The sequence below is a fragment of the Myotis daubentonii genome, chromosome 2, assembly GCF_963259705.1.
Source record: "Myotis daubentonii chromosome 2, mMyoDau2.1, whole genome shotgun sequence".
Classification (NCBI taxonomy): Eukaryota; Metazoa; Chordata; class Mammalia; order Chiroptera; family Vespertilionidae; genus Myotis; species Myotis daubentonii.
The window spans coordinates 215,338,095-215,363,067 of NC_081841.1; the positions used below are offsets into that span (position 1 = coordinate 215,338,095).

At 55.4% G+C, this 24,973-nt stretch overlaps 1 protein-coding gene across 39 annotated transcripts in view; it reads left to right on the plus strand.

Moving 5' to 3' along the window:
- Positions 1–24,973, plus strand: part of DCTD (dCMP deaminase) — a 27,332-nt gene continuing 2,359 nt past the window's right edge. For 36 of the 39 annotated variants that reach the window (XM_059685748.1, XM_059685744.1, XM_059685742.1 and 33 more), the window contains exons 1-5: positions 57–140; positions 1,623–1,737; positions 2,098–2,233; positions 22,867–22,983; positions 24,422–24,518. In XM_059685748.1, the coding sequence (XP_059541731.1) occupies positions 118–140; positions 1,623–1,737; positions 2,098–2,233; positions 22,867–22,983; positions 24,422–24,518 (488 nt within the window). In that variant the 5' untranslated portion in view covers positions 57–117. Of the gene's footprint in view, positions 141–196; positions 319–1,622; positions 1,738–2,097; positions 2,234–22,866; positions 22,984–24,421; positions 24,519–24,973 lie in introns of those variants that run through there. The other 3 variants (XM_059685782.1, XM_059685781.1, XM_059685780.1) reach the window with 3 other exon arrangements.

Consider the following 24,973-nt stretch of genomic DNA (forward strand, 5'->3'; position numbering starts at 1 on the left):
GCGGCGGCCCCGCCTCCTCTCCCACTTCCTTCCCGGCGGGCGCGGCGGGGCGAGCTGGCCTGAGGTCGCGGATCTGGGCGGAGGGACCCGGCCGGGCGGGTACGCGGCCCGCGCGCCATGTGGCGCGGCCGGAGCGCGGGGTGCGGGGCTTGGGGCGCAGGGCGTGGGACGGGGAGCCCGAGGCCGCCCCCCCTCCCGGGCTCAGCCGCTCGGCGACCTCCGGGAGTCTTTCTCCCTCGGGGAGCCCGGAGCGGGAGGCGCACGCGGGACTGAAAGTGGCCGGCACGGCTGCGGCCGCGGGCGCGGTGGGAACGCGTGGTTCGTCCCGGATCGGAATCGAGGGGATGGGAGGGGCTTGCGATCTGTCCCGCGGGTGACCGGGGGAACCTCCCCGGACTAGTTGTCCCTCTCCTGTTTCTGCAGCTGGGTGTGGGGCACCCCTGAGCGTTAAACCAGACTCTGGGAAGGCGCCCCGAGAGGATAAGTTCACTTCTTGCCCCCCCCCCCCCCCCCCCGCTCCCCTTCCCCGCCGCCTTGTGGTTGCAGGCAGGCGCTTCCCTGGCACCCTGCAGCAGTTAGGGTGCCAGCCCTTGAGCCGGGTGCTAAACCAGGCCTATCCGGCCTGCTTGCTGTTGAGAGAGTTCACAGGACTCTCTCATGATCACTGGGTGACCTTGGTTCCCAGACCGGCCTGTTGCATCTCAGTTTCCGCTGCCTTCCTTTAGCCCGGCTGTCTAGGCTTTCTGGAGACTTCTCAGTGACACCCTCCCAGTCCTCGTGCTGACCTCCCTCCTCGTCCCTGAAAGGACCCTCTCCCCTCTCTGCTGGAAGCGTTGGGTCCCTTGGGGGGCTCTCCCTGCTGTGGAGGTGGTGCCTGCTTGCGGTCAGGCGCTCGCCCCTAACTAAAACCTGGACTTAGTGAAGCAGGTGGCGCTTGTCAGAGCGGCTCCTCCTTTGGTTCAGTCCGCACCTCAGACTTGGTAACTCTGTCCCACCTGGGGAATCTGAGGGGAAGGGAAGGGACTAGGATCTGGTTAAGGTCAGAGGTGGGACAGGGCCGAGTGGAATCGGACGGGCATGGGCAATACTCCTGCGTGACTTAGGGCGAGTTACCCAAGTTCTCGCGGTCTCTAGGACGGTGGTACTGTCTGCCTTAGGAAGGAAGGCAGCTTGAGTGAGGTGATGTATAGCCTTTAACCGTATCTGAAATGTATCAGGTGGTCAATGAATGTTCTCTTCCCACCCCTCCCTCTTGCCCTGGCCCCATCTTAGAGCAGAGGGTGGTGCGGGATGAGAACTGTTTGTAAGGCAGGCATCGGTATTGACTTTTAAAAGCCTGTGACAACGCAGCACATAGGTGAGCTGTGTGGGAATGTGAAGCTCTGTGTGCCAAATTCAAACTTCTGAAATAGTAACTTAATATTCTTGAGACCAGAGACGGTCTGGGGGGCGGGGCGGGGGGGGTCCATGTCCTGTGATATCTGGCTGGTACACGCACCGGAAGTTGTCTGAGTCCTGCCTTGCGCAGTCTGAATGGGGTTGGGGTTGGGGTGGGGTGGACCGGAGAGCGGATTGAGCCAAATGCTTTTCTCCGCTGATGTTTGTTGTGTGTTTCCTTCTAGACCCAGCATGAGCGAAGTCCCCTGCAAGAAACGTGAGGACTATCTGGAATGGCCCGAGTATTTCATGGCCGTGGCCTTCCTGTCGGCACAGAGGAGCAAAGATCCCAATTCCCAGGTAAGTGACTTTCGCGGGAGGACGATTGGGCCCTCACTGACGCAGAGATGCCTGCCTGTGAGCACGTTGCAAAGGCCGCTCACGGGGCAGAGTGAAGCTGCTGCCCTTTGTGCTGCACCCCTATGCGTCCGTCTTCCTGTGGGAGAGATTGTGGGTGCCTCTCCACCCCTCTGGGGCCAGGGGCGCTCGTTCTTTGGCTCGTGGGAACCGCCACGGAACAGAAGCGAGGACGCAGAGCTCCTAGCACCCCAGAAGCTGCGTGCCCTCTTGGAGCTCTGCAGGCCTCTGGTTCCATTGACAGCCTCGAGCGGGGCAGTCCGGCCAGGCAGTCACCAGGCCTTCGGGCATGTTTCGCTGCAGGTGGGAGCCTGTATCGTCAACGCAGAAAACAAGATCGTGGGCATCGGGTACAACGGGATGCCCAACGGGTGCAGCGACGACCTGCTGCCTTGGAGGAGGACAGCGGAGCGGAAGCTGGACACCAAGTACCCTTACGGTAGGCGAGCCTGGCATCCCGTCCTGCTTGGGTCAGAGAGCGTCTTTCCCCTCAGTCAGCAGCAGCTGGATAGAAAGAAAGAAAAAATCCCTATTGAACGACCCCAATTTCCTGTCCCCGTCTCTTAAGTTCCAAAGAGAACCAGTGAATGGAAGGGAGCCTGGTGGTGGCACACAGCCTGGCCCTGAGGGCCGGGGCTCTGTGGCCTGCGTGGGCCGGGTGTGTTTCCATGGAGAACCGCCGGCTGTACCCGCCAGGGCATTGGTGGTGGCTTCTGTGCCGAGGGCTGCTGCCCTGGGGAGGACTGTGCACCCTGGGGAGGACTGTGCACCCTGGGGAGGACTGTGCACCCTGGGGAGGACTGTGCACCCTGGGGAGGACTGTGTACCCCGGGGAGGACTGTGCACCCAGGGGAGGACTGTGCACCCTGGGGAGGACTGTGCACCCCGGGGAGGACTGTGCACCCAGGGGAGGACTGTGCACCCCGGGGAGGACTGTGCATCCCGGGGAGGACTGTGCACCCCGGGGAGGACTGTGCACCCTGGGGAGGACTGTGCACCCCGGGGAGGACTGTGCACCCAGGGGAGGACTGTGCACCCCGGGGAGGACTGTGCATCCCGGGGAGGACTGTGCGTGACGGCCCTGCAGGTTGGAAGCAGAGCCAGCTCCACAGGCATGGCCGGGCTTGGCGCTGGGGAGAAGCAGGGCCTGGGGAGGAGGAAGATGCTGTGGCCTCCTGCCATTCTGGGGGCTCCGCAGTCCCAGGGGGGCTGTGGTCAGAGTACAAGCCAGATGGGTGGGACTGGGCCCCTCAGGCCTGGCCGTCTGTTTTGCATATTTAAATTAGGGAGGGTCCCTCGGTCTCTTATACTGTGTTGCCTACCTGAGTCCCACCGTGGAGAATCACTTCAGAGAGTGTCTGGGAGGGACAGGCTACAGCTTCACTTTTCCCTTAATTCCTTGGAGATTTGGTAACTAAGGCGTAAATGAGGCAAAGTGGGCTGCAGGTGCTTCGTGTCGAGTCTTTATAATGCCAGGACCTGTGCCGTGTCTGAGTGAACAGGCCGGCCCTGGTGGAAGACGGGGGGACTAAGGCCACCCCTCAGGGAAAGCGTGCGCCGCGGGAAGCAGTCCCGGGTGCGATGGGAGGCCTTTCGCTGTGGGCTCTTCCCTGCAGCTTTCCTGTGGGTTTTTCTCCTGCAGAATCCCAGGTCTGCAGTTAGCCTAGCTTATGCACTTCACTAATGTTCTCGGGCCTCAATCATGTGAAATAAACCCCATCAATTTCTTTTCAAACTGCTTCAGGCAGCTGCTATGTTTTGGAAAGAAAAAAAACAGATGCCCAGAGGTGGGAGAGGGCGTGAGGAATGCCGGCAAGGAGAACAACCAAGCGCTTAGGGTTTCCGGGGAATAAAGCATGGTTTAGTGAATACGGGCGTTTCATAGTCAGACTAGAGGCCCGATGCATGAAATTCGTGCAAGGAGCTCGGCCCTCGCAGCCCCAGCTTTGTCCGGAAGGTGGTCCGGAAGGTCGTTTGGCTGTCCCGTCGAATTAGCTTTTATTATTATAGATGAGCCTTCGTAGGAGCAGGAATAGTGGGGCCCCACTAGTCGGGCGAACGTGAGGCTGTCGGCTCAGCCGGCGCTTCCCGGCTGCGTGGAGTGTGTGAACTGGAAAAGGTGCTAACGTAGTGCCGAAACGTTTGGTCACCCTGCTTGGATCGTAAGCTTTCGATGGTAGGAAAGGGGAAGGGCTCCGTCGTGTGTAGGTGCGTGCAGAGGTTCATGGCACAGTTCAGTGTCCGTGTAAAATCGCAGAATGAAAAGGGTCCATGCGTTCAGTCAGCAGCGACACTGGAATGTCGGACCACGGTCCTTCCTTCCCAGAATCCAGACGGAGAGGTGGGTCCTCGTGCTGACCTCCGGCACCGAGGGGTCCCTGTTGGCTCCTGAGGGGCCCACCGAGGGGACCCGTGCCGTCCTGTCACTGTGGGCCCCGGGCAGATGGGTGGCAGGGACCCAGAAGCCAGAGGCCTGCAGCTCCTTTGCAATCCCCCGCTTCCCAGTGAGCTGGGGTCTCGAGTAGCTGGTTTTGTTTGTCAGAGACACTGCCTTTTGCCCGAGTTGGAGAGAGGACCTTTCAGAGCTCCTTTCCAGGAGGAATTAAAAAACCCACCCACACAGGCATTGGGCCAGCCTCACGGATTGCTGTTTTTGCATAGTGGCTGAGTTTCTGGGCCCTGGCTGGCTGGCTGGCTGCAGTATTTCTTTACTATCCATACGATACCTCTAGGTTTTCAAAGCTCTTTGCCCTCACTTATCAATTTTTCATTTTACACACAGCTGTGCTAGAATGTAGACAGTTTTCTTCCACGAGAGTACGCTTGTAATTTGATGTACCGTAAAAGTTATAGAAGGTATTAAATGGTTTTTAAAAGGCATTTAGCATTACTACGGTCATGAAATACACAAAGACGGTCTCTCCGTCTAGATAACGATGACTGGCCGTAAACAGTCTTGTCTTTTCCAGGGATTTCTGCCCGCAGAGTGAAAAATGTTTAGAGCCCCGCCAGTGTGGCTCAGTGGTTGCGTGTTGACCTATGAACCAGGAGGTCACTTCCTGGTTGGGGCACGTGCCCGGGTTGCAGACTCGATCCTCAGTGTGGGGTGTGAGAATTATCCCCAATCAATAATTCTCATCATCGATGTTTCTATCTCTCCCTCTCCCTTCCTCTCTGAAATCATACTTAATAAATATATATTTGAAAAATATAAAAATATATTAAAAAAATGTTTAGATAGCCTAGGGTAGAATAGAAATGTTTTGGTGATAATGGACTAAAATGCAAATTCTTTTTACTTCTGTTTTAAGACTTCAAACATTCACTTATAAAAAGAATCGCTGGTGTCTGGAATTGGGGAGACTCAGGCTGTCTTTCCTCCCTGACGTCATGGTGGCTGCGCTGCTCTATCAGGGTCGGAGATGATGCCTAAATCCCCATAAAGGACTTTAGAGATTATCCGAGCTCTAGGCCGGTGACTCCTAAGCCTTGAATATCTGGGGTCCCTGTCAAACAACTTTGAGGCCCCCCACTAAGCAAGGCTGCCTTACCTTCCTCCTGGGAGCCATTGTTCAAGCTCACATCGGTAACAGGGCTCCCCGGGCTCATCAGGCTCCTATGCCTGGGTTTGCACACCTGTTGGGGGGCCGTTGTGGGTAAACGTGCCTCTGCGTGGCCTGCTCTTCCGTCCGGGCACTCAAGAAGCCAGGGTGGCTTTGCCGGTGCCATCACACTGCTTCCTCGCGGGAGGGACCCGAGTCCCGATGTCCCAAGAGTGGGCGGTCGCCACACTGGAGATGCATCGGGCAGATGTGGCAACTCCGGGCTGTTCCCAGAGTCAGTCCGTATTTCTGCAGGAATGCTCTAGAAGGCCATCGCGCTGGGGAGGAAAACGCTGGGTTCATCGAGGCGAGAATGCCCCACGGCAACCCTGAACCGTTCTGCCAGGTGTGGCAGCGCGCCTGTACATTTTATATTTAAATTTCATCTTTCTTTTCTCAGGTTTAGCATATTGCTAAGCGTGCACAGATGTCATTTTAGTGATTACGTAGCCATTTGCCTTACCCGCCTGAACACTGGCATTTTCCTCCCTGCCATGCGTGTGAGGTATTTCTTTGGCCTCCAAAAGGTTCGTCTGGAGAAACTAATTTATCAAGAAGTTGATCCTTGCTAAGCTGCGACTTCGTCAGGACTTGTAAGGGCTTCCTAGTAATTAAGACCAAATCTGTTCCTGCCGCCGGGTGGAGTCAGATGCCCTCTGGTTTTGTGAGGCAGGTCCCTGGGTTGGATGGCTGGCTGTTTCTGTTCCTGCAGAATTCTAATTTCACTTACAGCTTCCCACCACCCCTCCCCTGCCTGGCCAGCTAGTGCTTGCGGCCCGAAGATGGGTTTCATTAGGGATTTTGTACAAAATAATCAGTGGAAAACCTTCAAGCAAGTTTACAGAGAAGAAATAAAGTAGATGATTTTTATGAATCAGGAAGCAAACTCGGGTTTCACTGTGCGATGTTTTAGACAGACAGGGAAACCTGATGGCTTATGTATGAGGCTCCCCCCCCCCCCCAATATATATTAACCAGCTTGACACAAGCATATTCCGCTTTCAGGTATAATTGTTTGGCAACAGTTCTTCAGAAAAGAATCAATAATGACTTTTTTGTTAATTTATTTGATTTTCATCTATATATTTTAATCTGTGGACTCAGGGTTAATTTTTGAGGCGCTAGAGATTCCTCTTTTACTCTGAACGTCTACAAGGGACCTACACTGACAGCTCCCTGTTGGGGAGGGCAGGAGCCGGAAAAGCTGAGATGCTGGTCCGCGGGATCGAACCCACTTGAGAAACGACACGTATTTCTCTTTGTTTTGTAAAGAGTCACTTTACCTCGTGGAGGTTTGTATTCTGTTTGTTGGTCTCTGGCCCTTACGCTGATGTTGACTGATCTTCTGGCCTGAATGACTAGTCTTATTTTACTTTGCATTTTTTCCCCCTCAAGAATCCTTCCTTCGGCCAAAACCGGTTTGGCTCAGTGGATAGAGCGTCGGCCTGCGGACTGAAAGGTCCCGGGTTTGATTCCGGTCAAGGGCATGTACCTGGGTTGCGGGCACATCCCCAGTGGGAGATGTGCAGGAGGCGGCTGATCGATGTTTCTCTCCCATCGATGTTTCTAACTCTCTATCTCTCTCTCCCTTCCTCTCTGTAAAAAATCAATATAATATATTTAAAAAAAAAAAAAAAAAAAAAGAATCCTTCCTTCGTAAGCTTTGCTGACGCTGGAATTAAAGTGGATTATGAATCTTGCTTGCTCCCCGAGGTGGGCACTCCAGCCTGGTTCCCGGAGGTTTTCGCAGATGTTTGTATTGGTCTTACTTTTACCGCTGAGGACGTGGGTTTCCTGTTTGGAGGGGGGGACGTGTGTTTAATATGCACAGCAGCCGGTTACCAGGCGGTGGTCAGATTCCCGGGAAGGAATGCCCCCCGGCCCCGGGTCCGGGTGTGGTGTGCTTGTGCCCAGCGACCGTGGGCTTGTTAGATCCATGACTGACGTTTGCTTCTCAATGTCTTCGTGAAAGAAATGATCCTTGAGGACTCCTCCAGTTCTAGAGTTCCAAGAAAAATTAAACAATGTAGCTTTGGTGCCCTTAGACTACCTAGGGTGCTCTTCCCCTTCCGGGGGCTTTGCGGGGAGTTCTAAAGCATCCTGGGTGAAGGTTCGCCCCCCCCCCCCCCCAGCAAAGCAGCGGGCGGTGGGGACGGAGGATGTGCCTCTGCGTGTGGATGAGTGACTAGAACCAGGCTCTGTTCCCCTCCTCGGAGGCGCAGCCCTGCTCCTGTTCTAAGGTGAGTGTAACCCAGACAGAGCCGGCACCCGCAGGAGGGCCTGAGGCGAGTGAGGCCCCCCACAAACACGGGCGTCAGAAGACGGGGATGAGGAAGCCTGGAGGACAGCCGTGCGGAGAAAGACCGTTTCTAAGTGCAAGAGGAGGTCTGACTGGAAGAGGCACACTTAGAACCCTTCCGAGACAAGAGGCTGTTCTAGAACCAAATAGAAAGAAAGGAGTTGCAAATCCTTTTGCAAACCAGTCCGTGTGACAGTGTTTGTTGAAACACAAGACTTGCCCGGCGTCCGGACTAAATGGAGAATAAGTGGGAATACGAGAATCCGTACGCGACGCGGAGAAGGCCGGTGCGCGCAGGGCGATGGATGTGAGGGGCTGGCGGGAGGCCGGGCCAGCCGGGAGCGGAGGTGTGAGCGTCATCCCTGCGCTTCTTGCACATGATAGATGCCGCCGTACATTTAAAATATCGCGTGTGATAACGGAGCATGAATTTTTAAATTCTGCAATTAAAAGACTTTGTCCCCGACGCCATTAATTTTGAGTTTAGGTGGGAAAGGGAAGCAGAGTTCCTCATTGTCGTTTTTCCCCCTCGGTGAGTGAGCTATAACTCCTTAGGGCAGCGATGGCGAACCTTTTGAGCTCGGCGTGTCAGCATTTTGAAAAACCCTAACTTACCTCTGGTGCCCTGTCACATATAGAAATTTTTTCATCTTTGCAACCATAGTAAAACAAAGATGTATTTTTTAAAAAATATATATTTTATTGATTTTCTACAGAGAGGAAGGGAGAGAGACAGAGAGTTAGAAACATCGATCAGCCGCCTCCTGCACATCCCCCACTGGGGACATGCCCGCAACTCAGGTACATGCCCTTGACCGGAATCGAACCCGGGACCTCTCAGTCTGCAGGCCAACGCTCCATCCACTGAGCCAAACCGGTTTCGGCAAGATGTATATTTTTGATACTTATTTTATATATTTAAATGCCATTTAACAAAGAAAAATCAACCAAAAAATGAGTTCGCGTGTCACCTCTGACACGCGTGTCATAGGTTCGCCATCCTGCCTTAGGAACTGGAATAAATACTCATGAGTCGCCCGTCCTGTTATCAGCGTGCGTTGTCTGTGGGTGACGGGAGTTCCGAGTCCGCTGGCTTCCTTTTGAGAAAGGATAACGAACTGTGTCCTGCGCCACGTCCCTGTCGTCCTTCACTCACCCGCAGCTCCTCCCAGGGCGGCTGGCCTGTGCGGTCTGCGCCAGGCGCTCTGCAGGGCACGTGAAATGTCCCCTGGCCCGGTTCTTCGTGGAGGAGGTAGACACGGATGAGACAAACATATTATTGAACATTCCTTCCCGAGGAGGTGACTTTTACACAGGGACCTGCTGGATTGGCCGGGTCCGGGAAGATGGCTGGGCGGTGTTGGGGGATGGGAAAAACAGGGGCAGGGCCTTCCTTGCAGTGGGAGTGCGGGGTGCGGGGTGCGGGGTGCGGGTCCCCGGACCTGGCGGCACTCGGAGCCTCGTCTGGAAGGAAGGGATCTGGCTCACGCTGAGGGGGTGAAGCTGGAGGTGAGGTGAGGCTGAGGGCCCCTAGGGTAAGGAGTTTGGATTTGAAAGATGACATGGGTTGCGCGTGGGAAATGGGTTGTTGGGAGCAGGAGTGGAAGCGGGGAGCCCAGCCGTGGGGTGACGCTGCAGACCTGGTGGGGAGCCTGGGAGGGCGGGCGTGCTGGACATGGGGAGGCGGGGTGCAGGGAGTGTTTGGAGACACATCCAGAGGGCGGGGCGGGGGGACATGGGTGGGGGAGGGAGATGGATTCCCCAGCAGTTCAGCTGAGCACCTAGGCTTGCAGGGAGATCGAGGACGATTTGGGCCCTGAGATTGGGATGGTGTGTCAGGGTGTCGGGTTGGGTTGAAGAGTACGGGGAGGTGTCAGCAACGGCAGGTTTGGCATTTGGGTGACATCAGTGCTGTGGAGACGGGGGAGGTGGCCTGGAGGGTGTGCCAAGGCTGGTCCCTGAGAACTGCAGCACTGAGAGGCTGGGTGGGGGAGGAGGGGCCTGTGAGGACGGAGAGGGGCGCGGTGGAGCACAGGGCTGCCTTGTGGGAAGGAGGGAGCGGTTGGCTGCGGCACAGCTGCTGCGAGGTCTAGGGAGACGGGGACATGTCCACGGGGTTAGCAACCTGGGGTCATTGTTGACTTTTCAAAGAGCAGCTCTGATGGAGGGAGCGGCAGGGTCGGAAGGCAAATGGGAGCCAGTGGAAGGAGGCGCAGAGGAAGTGGGGACAGATGTGTGTGGAGGTGGGTCGAGACGTTTGTGACGAGAGCAAGACCGATGGGCAGTGGCCAGCATGGGGGCTGGGGCTGAGGAAGGTTTATGTTGTCTGCGGGAGGGGAGGGTCTGGTGTTGGTTGGTTTGTCTGTTTTTGCTGACATTGTTTGCTGATGGGAATAATCCAGTCGAGAGAGAGATTGCTGAGGAGGAAGGGGGAAAAGCCTGGCCAGTGTGGCTCAGTGGTTGAGCGTCCAACTATGAACCAGGAGCTCACGGTTTGATTCCCTGGTCAGGGCACATGCCCAGGTTGCAGGCGCGGTCCCCAGTGTGGGGCATGCGGGAGGCGGCCCCTAGATGGTTGTCTCTCATCATTAATGTTTCTCTCTCTCTCTCTCTCTCTCTCTCTCTCTCTCTCTCTCGCTCTCTCTCCCTTCCTCTCTGAAATTTAAAAAAAAATTAAAAAAATATATTTTAAAGAAGAGAAAAGAGGAAGGTGTTGGAGGAAGGGAGTGGAATAGCACACTGGTTAGTAATTGGGACGCCAAGTGGGGGCAGGGACAGCGGGCACGCAGGTTGTGGAGTCGTGGTGGGGATGTGATCAGTTCCCCATTGCCGGGGAGGGCGGGATGAGGCTGTCCGTGGGAGGCGGGAGGAGGGCGAGCAGGCTCCCACACGGGAGAAGCAAGGAGAGAGTGTCCCCCACCCTGCAGGGACGTCCTGGGAATGTAGGGCCCTGTCGGGAGCTGACCTGGTCCCCGAATCTCGGGTTCGGTCAGCGAGGCCCCGCTTTCTGCCTGCTGGACGGGCCAGGGAGTTGCCTGGCTGCCTGCGGCGCTGCAATTAACTAGAACACGCCCGACTCCTGCTCCAGCGCGCACTGCTCAGGGCCCTGTGAGCCTGTTAACGCAGGAGGGGGATTTGCAGCACAGAGCTGTCGAGCCCTGGTTAGTGCTGCTGCTAGTGGTGTTTCTTCAGCCTTGTGGGCATCCAGGCTGTTTCAGGGACAGTGGGAAGGGCGCTGGGCCTGGCTCACCCGCCCGTCGTCGAAGACACGCAGCATTTCCACGCCCCCCTCCTTCTGACCTGGGTGTGTGCCCTCGCACCTCGGGGAGCAGTGCAGCTCGGGTTCTGGGGGCTTTATTATCAATAACGGAAGCACCACGGTCAGAAGTCTCTTTAGCCCTGGGCACTGCCACTGGGGCTAAGTGCCTCAGCAGCCCTGGCGGGAGCGAGGGCAAGGGGCCTGGGGGTGGAGAGCAGGAGAGAGAGAGGAGTGTCTGTTCCCCATCGGCAGAGCCCCGCAGCAGGGCTGCCTGGCCTCAGGTGGGTGGGCAGGAGAGGCGAGGGGGCACCGTGTTTGTCCGTCTGTCTGTCTTCTGCGGGCCTCTCCTCCCCCCTTTCACAGGCTGGGGCTGAGGCTTCACAGGGTGGAAGGTCGCAGAACCAGCAGGTGGGGAGGTGGCCAAGGGGCCACGTGGGGAAGAAGCACAGGGAGACGCAGAGCGTGGTGGCTCTGAGGACTCGGCTGTTCCCACAAGCCCACGGCTGGGTTCCAGGAGCTGTGATGGGACGGGGACCTGCCGTGGTGGGGGGGCCCAGCCATCCCCAGGCGGGCGGCCTCAGAGCCGGGCTGCAGGTGGGGGAGCCTGGGAGATTCGGCCGCTTTTTCAGGGAGCAGCTCCTCCCCTTCTCCAGACCCCGGCTCCGGCCAGAATGCCTTTCTGCGTCACTCTCTGCGGACAGAGACTCCCTCGGGCACCGTGGGAGCAGGAGCAGCGGACCTGGTCCAGCGCAGGGCCGGCTGCCTCCGCGTTGCCGCTGTGGCCTGTTCTTAGCTTCACCTGCCAACGGGCACTGTCCTGTGCACGTCCCTCCCCCGGACGGCGCGCCCCTCGGTGCCAGAAGCAGTGGCTCCATTTGTCCTCTGAAAGGGAGGGCACTGGCGGTGCAGGGGGTGGGGCAGGGCCCGCGGTATCGCCAGGACCCGAGGGGTCGCCTGGACGCCAGGACCCGCGGTGCCGGCTTCTGAGCACAGGCCGGGGGGTGGCCTGCGCGGTCACCTGCCGCCTCTGTGAGGAAGCCCCCGTCCGGCCCCCCTCCCGCTCTCCACAGGGAGCCCGCCGGGCCCGGGACTGTGCGTTCTTTTTCTTTTCTTTCTTTCTTTTTTTTTTTTTTGCCTTTCATTTCTTTATTTTTTAAAATTTTGTTTTATTGCTTAAAGTGTTACAAAGAGTATTACATATGTCTCCTTTTTTTCCCCCCCCCTTGATCTTCCCCCGGCCTCCCCTACCCCCCAGTGTCTTGTGTCCATTGGTTATGCTTATATGCATGCATACAAGTCCTTTAGTTGATCTCTTACCCCCCTACCTCCTGCCCCCCCACCCTCCCCGGCCTTCCCGCTGCAGTTTGACAATCTGTTCGAGGCAGCTCTGCCTCTGTATCTATTTTTGTTCATCAGTTTATAATGGTCTCTATTGTCCATGAATGAGTGAGATCGTGTGATGTTTATCTTCTCTGACTGGCTTATTTCACTTAACATAATGCTCTCCAGTTCCATCCATGCCATTGCAAATGGTAAGAGTTCTTCTTTTTTACAGCAGCATAGTATTCCATCGTGTAGATGTGTAACCATATTTTTCTAATCCATTCATCTACTGATGGGTACTTAGGCTGTTTCCAGATCTTAGCTATGGTGAATTGTGCTGCTATGAACATAGGGGTGCATATGTCCTTTCTGATTGGTGTTTCTGGTTTCTTGGGATATATTCCTAGAAGTGGGATCACAGGGTCAAATGGGAGTTCCATTTTCAGTTTTTTAAGGAAACTCCATACTGTCTTCCATAGTGGCTGGACCAGTCTGCATTCCCACCAGCAGTGCACAAGTGTTCCTTTTTCTCCACATCCTCTCCAGCACTTGTCGTTTGTGGATTTGTTGATGATAGCCAGTCTGACAGGGGTGAGATGGTACCTCATTGTTGTTTTGATTTGCATCTCTCGGATGATTGGTGACTTTGAGCATGTTTTCATATGTCTCTGGGCTTTCTGAATGTCCTTTTGAAAAGTGTCTATTTAGGTCCTTTGGGGACTCTGCGTCCTCAGAAAACAAGCCCAGGTCTGACGTTGGCAGCTTTCTCTCCAGCCCACGAAGCTTTCCCCAGCATTTTCCTCACATGCTCCTCACCGACCGGAGGCAGGGAGGGCGGGCGACCATTCCTGCTGGTGGCCGAGCGCGGCTGGGACTCGAACCCTCGTGCAGGCAGAGGCTGAGCCCCCTGTGTTCTGAAAAGACACATCTAATCCCAATACAATTCCCACAGGAACAGCACAACCTGCAGATTCAGTCCCATCCGCCCCCAAAGAGGGCATTTAACCCCTTGTTTCCTGGCTCTTCCCCGTGCTCCCCTCTCCTGCTGTGGTTGTGTCTGTGTCTGAGCGTGGGCCTTGGTCACCTGCCTGCCCCTGCAGCTGCGGCCTGTGGGTGCCGTGCTGCGCCAGTGAGGTCGCAGCGAGGTCTTGTCACTGAACATGTATGGGAACCGTGTCCAGTTCTAAGCCCTTTCCTCTCCCGGCCGCAGCCCGGCACCAAGGGGGCTCCCCTGGCCGGGGAGTGGAGTGGGGGCGGACAGGGCTCTGTCTGAGAAGCCATGAGAGTGAATGGGCTTTGCACACCAAGAAGTTGTCAGGAGGGGAGACCAGAGGTGGGGGTGGGGTGGGGGGGAGGGTGTCTCTGGGGCGAGGGGTGGGGAGCAGAAGCTGAGAAGAGCTGCGTGTGGCCGCTTGGGGTGGCCCTGGAGGAGGGCTGTACTGTGGGTTTCCAGGTCGCTTCTCCTGTCCCCTACCCACCTGTATGCCAGGGCCTTTGAAACCCTGATCGTGAACCCCATTGCTTCCTTACAGTGGGCACTTCCCGAGGGAGGTAGCGGAGGAGTGGTATTGTTTGGGACAAAGCTTAGAAATGCTTGCTTTGGGTTTGGGGGTCGCCATAATAACGAACATTTTATAACCTTCTGGGGAGGGTGCTGGAGGTGGTGGTGGGTTGGAGGGGCTTACATTTCGAGGCTAGCTACTCTATCGTTAATTACCGTCTGGAAGGATCGGCACCTGGGGGCTGGCGTGATGTATGAGGCCCTGTCAGGGTATCTTTCAATAATTAAGAAATAAGTCCTTGAAATTCCATTTTAGCTTCAGAAGCTGTGAAAGTTCCCGAAATGCATCTGAGAGGACCGAGTGCATGCCCTCCCCCCTGCCCCCACCCCCGTGTGTACCCATCAGGCGTCTGAGGCATCCAGGGCGGTGGGGGCGGGGGGGGGGAGCAGGGGGGATGCTGAGCCCGAGGGAGATGTACCAGCGTTTAGTGACTCCAGAAGTGGATACACTTAGACCCGTATTTCGAGAAGCAATGACACAAGCTGTGTCGTCGGAACGGGAACGGAATATCTTATACAAATCAGCATCGAGTTATTTTTAAAAACGCACAGGCCGACCTTGGCCTGGGGCACCCTTCATGTCAGCTGCTAACTGCGGGGTGAGGCGCCCCACCTTTCCTTCCGGAAGGCTCCGGCTCCGGAGTCCTGGCCTCTGTCGTGTCCGTGAGCCGACTGTCTGTGCCGTGACCGTGGGTGGCTGCACCGCCGAGGACCTTCAAGGTCAGGGGCAAGGGTGCTTCCCAGAGGCGTCGGAGGCTGAGCGGTGCTGCCTGGAGCGAGTTGGCAGAGGTGGCGCAGGTCCGGGCTCAGTGGCAACAGGGTTCCCCTCGCCTGACACCCCCAACGCTGCTGCTCCCCCCTCGGCCCCCGCCCCCCCCCTCGGCCCCCGCCCCCGCTACCCCGCTCCGCCTTGGCAGGGTGCCCTTCAGGCCTGGGGGAGGCCTTTTCTTCAAGTTCCACACCACGGACAGCGAGGAGTTTTAAACCGTCTGGAGCAGGGGTCCTCAAACTACGGCCCGCGGGCCACATGCAAATACAAATATTGTATTTGTTCCCGTTTTGTTTTTTTTACTTCAAAATGAGATATGTGCAGTGTGCATAGGAATTTGTTCATAGTTTTTTTTTTTAAACTATAGTCCGGCCCTCCAACGGCCTGAGGGACAGTGAACTGGGCCCCCTGTTTAAAAATTTGAGGATCCCTGGACTCTAGAGTGTTTCTTTACCTGGAGTAGAAACTTTGTTTTCCCGACTCCAAATTTCCTCAGCCCCCAGGTTCCCATCCTGTGCTGGGCGCACCTGCAGGTCCGTGAGGAGAGCCACGCTATTTCTGCTCAGTTATCCGTGCAGCAGTTAGCATTTGCTTAGCATTATCCATGTTTTTGGGTATTTTGAGAGAAGGTGCTGTGTTTTAAATATGACGTTTTTACTGATTTCAGAGAGTGAGGAAGGGAGAGGGAGAGATAGAAACATCAATGATGAGAGAGAATCATTGCTCGGCTGCCTCCCGCACGCCCCTCACTGGGGGCTGAGCCCACAACCTGGGCCTGTGCCCTGACTGGGAATCAAACCCTGACCTCTTGGTTCATGGGTCAATGCTCAACCAGACAGGTGTTTTCTTTGTTTAAACCTATTAAAGTGACCTTAAAAATACTGCCGTCTAAAATAGATATTGTATGAGTCTTATATCAAATGAGATGAAAGTCAAATTTATAAAATGTCGAATCTCTTAAATCTAAATCGAACCGAGGATGGAATGTATCCTGTTAATTTGTCAAACTTGCCGCAAACCGCCTACACGAGACAGTAAGGATTAATCAAGCTCTGGTAAGAGGGAGTTTGAAAAATAACAGTTTTCTAATTATACAATCTCGGCTCCATGGTCCAAGGTTAATGCAGTGCTGAATTCTGACAGTTAGTAATAGAAAAGGGGGAAGAAAAAGACCGAAGCGTAGAACTGTCTTGTAATTACCCGAGGCAGAGGCCCTCCTCCCGGTGGCGGGGAACTTTCTGAGTGCTAATCCCATGTGCTCAGCATTTGCCTCTTTCCCCCTCCAACAATGTTGAGAGTCATCGGAGGGTTTTGTGGCGCTCTGGCTGCTTAGCAAATACACTTGTAGTGCTCGGGGAGTTCTTTTGCTTATTGCCTAGCCATCGGGGAGTAGTTCTAGGTAGACAGTTGGAAAATTTGCTTTTTTTTTTTTTAGGACAATTTAGCTATCTTATGAATTACGTCCTGGACACTCTCTCGTTGGGGTACTGAGTCTTTATTCCTATGATATAAAACCATGCTGTTCTCGCGATCCCGGTGAGAACCTTTCTCCTGGGCTGGCTCTTGCACTCATCTCCTCGTAGCTCTTGCCGCGTGTATCCCGAGGCGATCAGAATGCCAGCATCGGAAAACGATGAATTTGTTTTTGACCTTCTTGCTCGCAGGCAGCTGTGGACTGTGTATCGTAGCGAGAGAGGTGACGGAGAAGACCTGGGCCACCCAGGGAAAGGCCTGAGGAGAAGAGGGGACACTGGGGTCAGGAATGTAGATTTCGGGGCTTTGCAACTAGATCTGCTACCCGAGAATCTAAGAATGAATGCATCGAAGAGCAGGACTGGACTTTGGGACGTGCCTAGTAAGTCGAGAGAAAGAAAAGGACCCATTGAAAGTAGGGCACCCCAGAGGCCCTGGACCTCCTGAGAGGACTTGGGGTGGAGGGTGGTAACTCACCAAGGGCCAGGGAGCAGGCGAGTCGGATTGCAGCCCAAGGAGGCTTTGGGTTTAGGTCAAGAGCAGGCCATTCAGTGGCGTGCCAGGACCGGCTCACCACCGCCGATGTGCGCATCTCTTCTCACTTCCCTGCCCTGTTGGGGGCCTGACATTGGCTGAGTGGCAGCATTTACACCACAGAAATGGGCAGACCTACAAACTAGGGCCATTTTAAGAGAACAATTGGTTGTAAACATTACTAGCGTATTCGGGAGGTCAGCGGGTTTCCTTAGAGCAGTGTTTCTGAAACTTTTTACATGGTGACATAGTTTTCCTGCAAAAAAACCCACACAACACACACACACACACACACACACACACACACACACACACACACACACACGGAAGTTTTGGGAGCAGTACCTAACCTTGCCACGTGGGTGCGTTCTAATCTCAGCCCTTCTCTTTTCGTTAAAAAGAAAAGAAAACGCTGTTTATAGCTCACTAAACTGGTGTCACGACCTGCAGTTTGAAAAGCATTGTTTCAGAGACAAGTGGAGGTTTTATATGCATTACAGAGTCAAGAGGCTTGCCCTTGGCCATGGGAGAGGAGACTCCTGTTTTGCGGTCAGAGCCTGTCTTGGAAAAGATTGGCTGTTCTGGAAGATGGAGGGAGGACACCGGGCACATTAGGGAAAAGCTAAAAATTGCATCACTTAGTACCTTTTAAATTGCTTTGATTCAGCTAGTGGAAATGCACTTTCTGAGAGCTGGCGCTGTTCCTGCCAACCGAGAGCGCAATCGTGCCCCCGGTCGGGGTCACACGCTTCAAGTGGCAAAGTGGGGCCTTGCACCTCGAAGCTGCCTCAGTTGCAGGTGGAGGATGCGAGGGTGGGGGAGATGCTTGGCCAGGCCAGGCCGGCCGGCAGGGCTCGAAGCAAGCCCTCCCAGGCCAGGCCTGCTCCCTGCCGAGTGCTCTCTGTGGCCTGGAGCCGACATGGCAGTTGCCTGTTACTTGATCAGCTGTGATGGCCAGCCCGGCTAAGCGAGTCCCCACACTCCACTCTGATCGACCTACGTGAACACATCGAACGAGTCCCAAGGCGTCTGTCCAGGTTCCTCCGGGCGGGCAGTCTGGGGACCCGATGGGTCCATTCTGAAGGGAAATGCAGGGGGGTTGGGAGGGGAAGCCGAGGGTCAGAGCCACGGGGCTGTGGGGTCGTGGACCTGCGAGACCCGTGCCAGGATCTGGACAGACAGCAGCGGGGAGTTCCCGGTGGGCGGGGCCAGGAGAGGTGCCAGGTGGAGCCCGGGGCTGGGGTTTCCCTCCTCAGCCCCATAGGTGTAGGCTGGGGAGCCAGGGCGAATCAGACACGGCTCGGTGGGCCCAGGGGGCTCCGGGAAGGTGGGAGTGGGTGTCACTTCCGAGGCTAAAGGTACGGATGATCCAGAGAAATCAAGTGTGCCTGGACACTCCACGAGTTTAATTTTTTTACTTTTTTAATTTTTATTGATTTCCGAGAAGAAAAGAGAGGGAGGGAGAGAGAGAAAGATCAATGATAAGAAGGAATCGGCTGCCTCCTGCATGCCCCACACTGGAGATGGAGCCCGCAACCCGGGCATGTGTCCTGACCGGGAATCAAACTATGACCTCCTGGTTCCTAGGTGGATGCTCAACCACGGAGCCGGGCTGTTTTCTTCATTGTCTAGCTTGACATGGGGGGTCGTGGGTTGTGAACTGTTCCTTTGAAAGAGCCCACGTGTGCCTGGCACTCAGCCCTCATGTCGCCAGCAGATCTCATGTTTTTTTAGCAAGAAACTTTATCGGTTTCATCTTGCGATTTTGTGGGTCAGAGAGAGGAAATCTGTTCATGGTCCTGGGTGCCATTTCTCTGAACCACCCTTTACCCAGGGATGCTGGCCCGTTGCCCAAGAAAGGCTGTTTCATATGGTAATTTTCTTAATGAATCCAGGCAGACAGTGCTACATTTTGCCCCAAAATGAATTCGAGGAAGACAGTTGCCGTCCACGTGACAATTTAGAAGTTCAAGAGAGGACAGTGCACTGGGTTTTCTCCCAGATTCAGAAACTCTGCAGTTCTGAAGAGTAATACCAACACCACCAAAAAGTGTTGATTGGGCGGGAAGGCCTATGTTTGATATTTGAATTTAAGAGGACTGTCCGTATTTCCCGGCGTTGGCATCAATAACTAGAACCCTCATTTCCCCCTTAATTCATTCAATAAATATTTAACACCCATGATGTTCATGGCACCGCGTTAGACTCTGGAACCTAGAAGACTGGTCCTGCCCTCGAGGGGGAAATAGAAGAAATAATTACATCTAGTTGTTTTTAACACAGAGCAGGGTTAATCCAGGTTGGGGACTTGGTCATGGGAAGGACGTGGGGGCAAGGGGACTTCTGTGAGGCCGGCATCCTCCTGGGCCCTGAGCCTGGAGCCTGTCCCTCCTCCTCCCTGTCCTCCCCTGCCCTGGGGGTGTATGGACTGTGGGCTCAGGGAGCTGGCGCAGGTCCCTCTGGCCCGCAGGGGTTCTCTGGTGGGTTGCGATCTGATCAAGTGCAGCTTTTCTTTTTCGGGAGATTTTCTTACAAGGCCTGAGACGGTTGGTTTCCACAGGCGCCTGAGACCTCCTAAATCCACAGTGGCCTTCGTGGACTACAAGGAGTGCTCCCAGCGTTTTCTGGGGGGGCCCTGGTCAGCTTCCTGCCCGCAGCATCCCAGAGCCGCGGCCGGACACGCACAGCGGCCACCCCACCCGAGACCGGGAGGCCTGGGAGGAAGGTGGGCCCTCAGAGGCCCTCAGCAAAGGCTCGCTGACTGAGGGAGGACGTCACGGCCAAATGTGCCCAGAGGAAGGCGTTGTGTGTAGGCTGGTGGTGGTGGGAGAGGGCGCGGAGACCCTCGGAGGCCCCACGTTTATAATTCTAGGAGATTTGTGTGATTTGGACCACGGCCAGATAGTCATTAATTCGTTCAGCAGACATTGATTTTAGCGCCTGGATGTGTAGCGTGTGTTGTTAAGCGACCTTGGGGAGGCCAGAGGGCTCTGGGAGGCAGTGTTTCCTAAACACATCTGCACGTTGGGAACGTGGGGGAACCGCTTAGAGATTTCAAAGCCCAGTCCACACCCAGGCCCTGTCAGGCTCCGGGTGTGGGACCCGGACCGCCGTGCTTTGGAACATCTGAGGATTCCTGTCTGCAGACATGTGTGAATCTCTGCCACAGGGAGATATAATATAGCCTTAGATAATGCACCCAGAAAGGGAAATAGCAACTAAGATAGCATACAGTGCCCTGGCTGGTTCGGCTCAGTGATTACAGCGTCAGCCTTCAGACTGAAGGTCTCGGGTTCGATTTCCGGTCAAGGGCACGTGCCTGGGTTGTAGGTTTGATTTATGGCCTCAGTCAGGGTGCATTCGGGAGGCAACAAGTCAATGTGTCTCTCACATCAATGTTTCTCTCCCCCCCCCCCCCTCCCTTCCACTCTCTCTCTAAAGATCAATGGAAAAAATATCCTTGGGTGAGGATAGAAAAAAAAGATAGCATCTAGCCACCGCACAGAGCAGGCAGGAGATTCCACACTAGGTCTGAGTGGTGAGCACAACTCCTGCCTTGAGAGGAGCGCCCCGTGGATTAGTCGGTGGGAACCCCCGCCCAAGGCCCTGGGAAGGTGCGGGAGGGGAGAGGAGGGGGCTCCCTTCATCCTGGAATTCCGGCAAGTCTGGGGATGACCTGGGATCCCCGTGTAGGGATCTTAGGGGGAATGAGCCAGTGCAGCAAGAACTTGACCTTTCGCACAGCCGGCGTGGCCCAGTGGTTGAGCGTTGACCTATGCACCAGGAGGTCACGGTTCGATTCCCCGTCAGAGCACATGCCCGGGTTATGGACTCCATCTCCAGTGTGGAGCTTGCAGGAGGCAGCCCATCCATGATCCTCTCTCATCATTGATGTTTCTATCTCTCTCTCCCTCTCCCTTCCTCTCTGAAATCAATAAAGAAAACCCCAAACTTGACTTTTCCTTGCCATTAAGTGGATGCGTGTCTTTCTTATAAAAGACGAATTACGGGGAACCCACAATGTGTACGTGTGGGCCGGGAGCCATGAGGCCTGCAGATCCCTCGGTCAGAATGCTCAGCTCCACTTCCTGATTCTCTTGCTCTTAGTTGCTCCTGCCCTCTCGTTGGCCCCGGCGAAAGCACATCCCCGAGTGTGCATATCAGCACACAGATGAGCCATTTTATGTGGGTAGTTCATGCCCCAGGGCCTTGTGGCTGCACGTGGGGTGCAGCTGGGGGGAGGTACCTGACCCCGGCCCCTCCTGGCGGCTCTAGGTGCTCACAGACCCTGGGCTGCTGCGTGGACCGGGGTGCCTCTAATCGCCAACCCGTCGGGCCACATGACCCTCATTGGCATTCTCAGCACTTTCGGTTTCTAATTAGTTTTTTTTTTAAATCGAGTCTATTATATGTTACTAGAGGCCTGGTGCATGAAATTCGTGCACGGGTGGGGTTCCTAGGCCTGGCCATCGATTAAGGCCCATCGGGTTCCCCGCCTCCCCGCCTCCTCCTTCCCTCACTCCCTCAGTGCCCTGCTGCCACTGCTGGTTGCCCGCCATGTTTCATGCTGCCCCCTGGTGGTCAGTGCACATCATAGCAAGCGAGCGAACTCTCCATCTCCTGGTTGAACTCCTGAGGGGACACTTTGCATATTAGCCTTTTATATAGGGTGTCCCAGAATTCATGCAAGAAGTAATTTTGATAGAAAACACAGGTTTATAATTAAAAATTGTAAATTTTTAATTGATTCATAAAGTATACATTCTAGGGTTATGTATGGAATAGCACACCGGGTAAATGGCCTCCACGGCTTTGCTGGCACAGACGCAAAGCCGTGGTCCTCATTGGTCTTCATTGTCCCTGCTCCTGGGCCATACTTGGGAATGCTTATCAAATTGAAGGGATTGAAATCAAAGGGCAACAGATATTAGAATCTGATTCAATAAACCAAGTAAAATTAGGCTTTTATTTTTTTGTTGTTGTTGTTGTTAATGCTCACGCAAAATTCAAATCTTGCGTGAATTTTGGGACACCCTTTATATATAGACTAGGGGCCTGGTGCACGAAATTCGTGCACTGGGTGTGTGTGTGGGGGGAGTGTCCCTCAGCCCAGCCTGCCCCCTCTCACATACTGGGAGCCCTCAGGCGTTGACCGCCATCACCCTCCAATCGCAGGATCGGCCCTTTGCCCAGGCCTGACGCCACTGACAGAGGTGTCAGGCCTGGGCAGGGGACCCCCAGACCCCTCCGACTGCTGGCTCTGCCCCTTGCCCAGGCCTGATGCCTCGGCCAGAGGCGTAGACCCCCATCACCCTCTGATCACCTGATCGGCCCCTTGCCCAGGCCTGAGGCCTCTGGCCCAGGAATCATGCCTGGGCAGGGGACCCCCATCTCCCTCTGATCGCTTGCTCCACCCCCCGCCCAAGCCTGACGCCTCTGACCCAGGCTTCAGGCCTGGGCAAGGGGACCATCATATCCCCCCAATCCCCGGCTCCGCCCCCCACCCAGGCCTGATGCCTCGGCCAGAGGAGTTGACCCTCATCACCCTCCGATCACCAATCACCGGATCGGCCCCTTGACCAGGCCTGAGGCCTCCGGCAGAGGCGTCAGGCCTGGGCAGGGGACCCCCAGCTCCCCGCGGTTGCAGGCTCCGCCCCTGCCCAGGCCTAACGCCTCTGGCTGAGGCGTCCGGCCCGGGCAGCGGGGACCCGCAGCTGCAGCAGCCCCGCGACCGTGGGCTCCGCTTTAGGCCCAGGCAAGGGACCCCTAGCTCCTGGGACTGCCAGCTTCGACCGTGCCCAGCTCCCATCGCTGGCTCCACCCCTACTTCCTGCTATCACTGGCCAGGGCGGCAAAGGCTCCTGATTCTCCGATCATGGCTGTGGGGCAGGGCAAAGGCGGCCCCAGGGCCGCCTTTGCCCTGCCCCCCAGCTCTTAGCTCCCCCCTGGGTTTCTGATCACTGTCAGTGGCAGGGGGCTTTTTCCTGCTTTCCCTTTCTCCTCCCTGCATTGTGCCTACATATGCAAATTAACCGCCATCTTGTTGGCAGTTAACTGCCAATCTTAGTTGGCAGTTAATTTGCATATAGCCTTGATTAGCCAATGAAAAGGGTATCGTCGTACACCAATTACCATTTTTCTCTTTTATTAGTGTAGATTTCAGAGGGCGGGACGGAATGCTCCAGCACTATTGGTGAATTCTTCCTGAGCCCCAGTGTAAGTGTTTCTCTTTCTTCTCGCTCCCGCCCGCAGTGTGCCACGCCGAGCTGAACGCCATCATGAACAAGAACTCGGCTGACGTGAAGGGCTGCACCATCTACGTGGCCTTGTTCCCGTGCAACGAATGCGCGAAGCTCATCATCCAGGCAGGTAGGCGCGGGCGGCCCATTTGTCACGCCTGCGTCGCGGCCTGCCTCTCGCCGCTCCTCGCAGATGGGTTTGATCCTACGCTGCTGTTGTTTGGACCTAAATTAATTGCACTATCGACTTTGCCGGATGCCTCCCGTGTTTTGTTTTTGAACGGTGCCAGGTATTCTGCGACTAATTGCATCCTCTGCGATTCTTAACATGTTTCTAATTTCGTTTGCAGCTTCTTAAACCGCAAGCTGCCAAAACGCAACACGGGCTTTGCATATCGTTACTGTCAGTTTTCTGTTCTCTGGCATATCGTGCATAGATTACGGGGCGGGGGGGGGGGGTTGCGGGTCGGGGGAGAATGAGTTTCTGTCAGATACAAGGTCAGCTGGGAGGCTGTATGTGAAATTTTAATTTGTAGCTAATGTAGGGTAGATATTTGAGGACCTAATCATATCTCTGCATTTTAATGTCCTAAGAATCCAATGGAACCATGTTAAGCTTTTCTTACCGCGAAGCGACAGCACTGTGTTCTGAACGTTTTGCCTTTTTCAAACTGTCACATCTGAGATTCGGCCGCACTCTGTCTCCATAAAACTCTCCGCGTGAGATTTAGGGACGTGCCGTGTTGGCCAGATGTGCAGCTTAGAGGGGCTGTTTCTCACGAGCCCGTGGGTCTGTGAGCAGAGGGGGTCTGCCGGTGTCGGAACCAGAATCTCTGCGGCTCCCCGCGGGCGCTGGAAGGTCCTTGGGGACACAGTCGCCGAGGCCGTGCAGGCGTGGGCAGAGCCGCGCATGCCCTGGGGGCCAGCCCCCTGCTGTCCCCCCAGAGCTGGGGTGGGGAGTGCCGTCCCGGGTCCTGCCTCAGGTCAGCGCTGCTGGTGAGACGGGAGAAGCACCGGTCTGCTCCATGTGGGTCTGCAGAGCCTCCGGGGAAGTCGCTGGTCTCTCTCTGATTTTGCCAGCACGCTCTCCCCTCCCTGCCCCACCAGCCTCTGGAGTTCCACAGTAATTGCTTTATGAAGAGAGAACGTCTGATTGCCCGCAGTAAAGGAAATTTGTTAATCACATCGAGGCTTGACCACTTGACTGTTTTCACTTTGCATTTATTAAAAAAAAAAATCCATAAATGCTGGAGGGCAGATTCAGCACCGCCCGTCTCTGTCCGCTGCTGTCCCTGTCCGCTGCTGTCCCTGTCCGCAGCTGTCCCTGTCCGTTGCTGGATTGGAGCTCAGCTCCTGGTTGCAGCCACTGGGTGTGGTGTGGATGCGCCCTGGGAGAGGCGATTCATCGCAGACACCGCCATCAAGTGGATGCATGATTTCTTATAAAAGATGAACTGCTGGGCACCCACCAGGTGCTCCGGGGCAGCGCTGCCGTCCGTCCGTCCGTCCGACGTGGTGGTGCCGCTGTGCTTGTACTAACGGGGCTTCCTGCCTTGTTGCCTTTTAAGGTATCAAAGAAGTTATATTCATGTCTGATAAGTACCACGATAGCGAGGAGTCCACCGCCGCCAGGCTCATGTTTGATATGGCTGGGGTCGCCTTCAGGTGAGTGGAGGGCCTGAGGCCTGATGGAGAAACGGGAGTGTGGGGGGTGGAGCTGAGGCCTGATGGAGAAAGGGGGGACTGAGGCCTGATGGAGGAGGGTGTGTGGCCTGGACCCATGTTTCGTTTCTGCCTGTGATGCCAGACTCCCTTCCACCTCCGGCCCCTCTTTTCCAAGGCGTGGGCTGAGCCTCTCTGTGTTTTAGGGGCAGATCTTTAAGAGCAGTGACAGAGGTAGTTGAAGATGCTCTGGCTAATAATTGTGCTTTTTAAGAAAATATTCTTATTGATTTCAGAGAGGGAGAAAGAGATAGAAACCTCAATGATGAGAGAGAAACATCGATCAGCTGCCTCCTGCACACTCCCCACTGGGGATGTGCCTGCATCCAAGGTACATGCCCTTGACCGGAATCGAACCTGGGAGCCTTGAGTCCGCAGGCTGAGGCGCTATCTGCTGA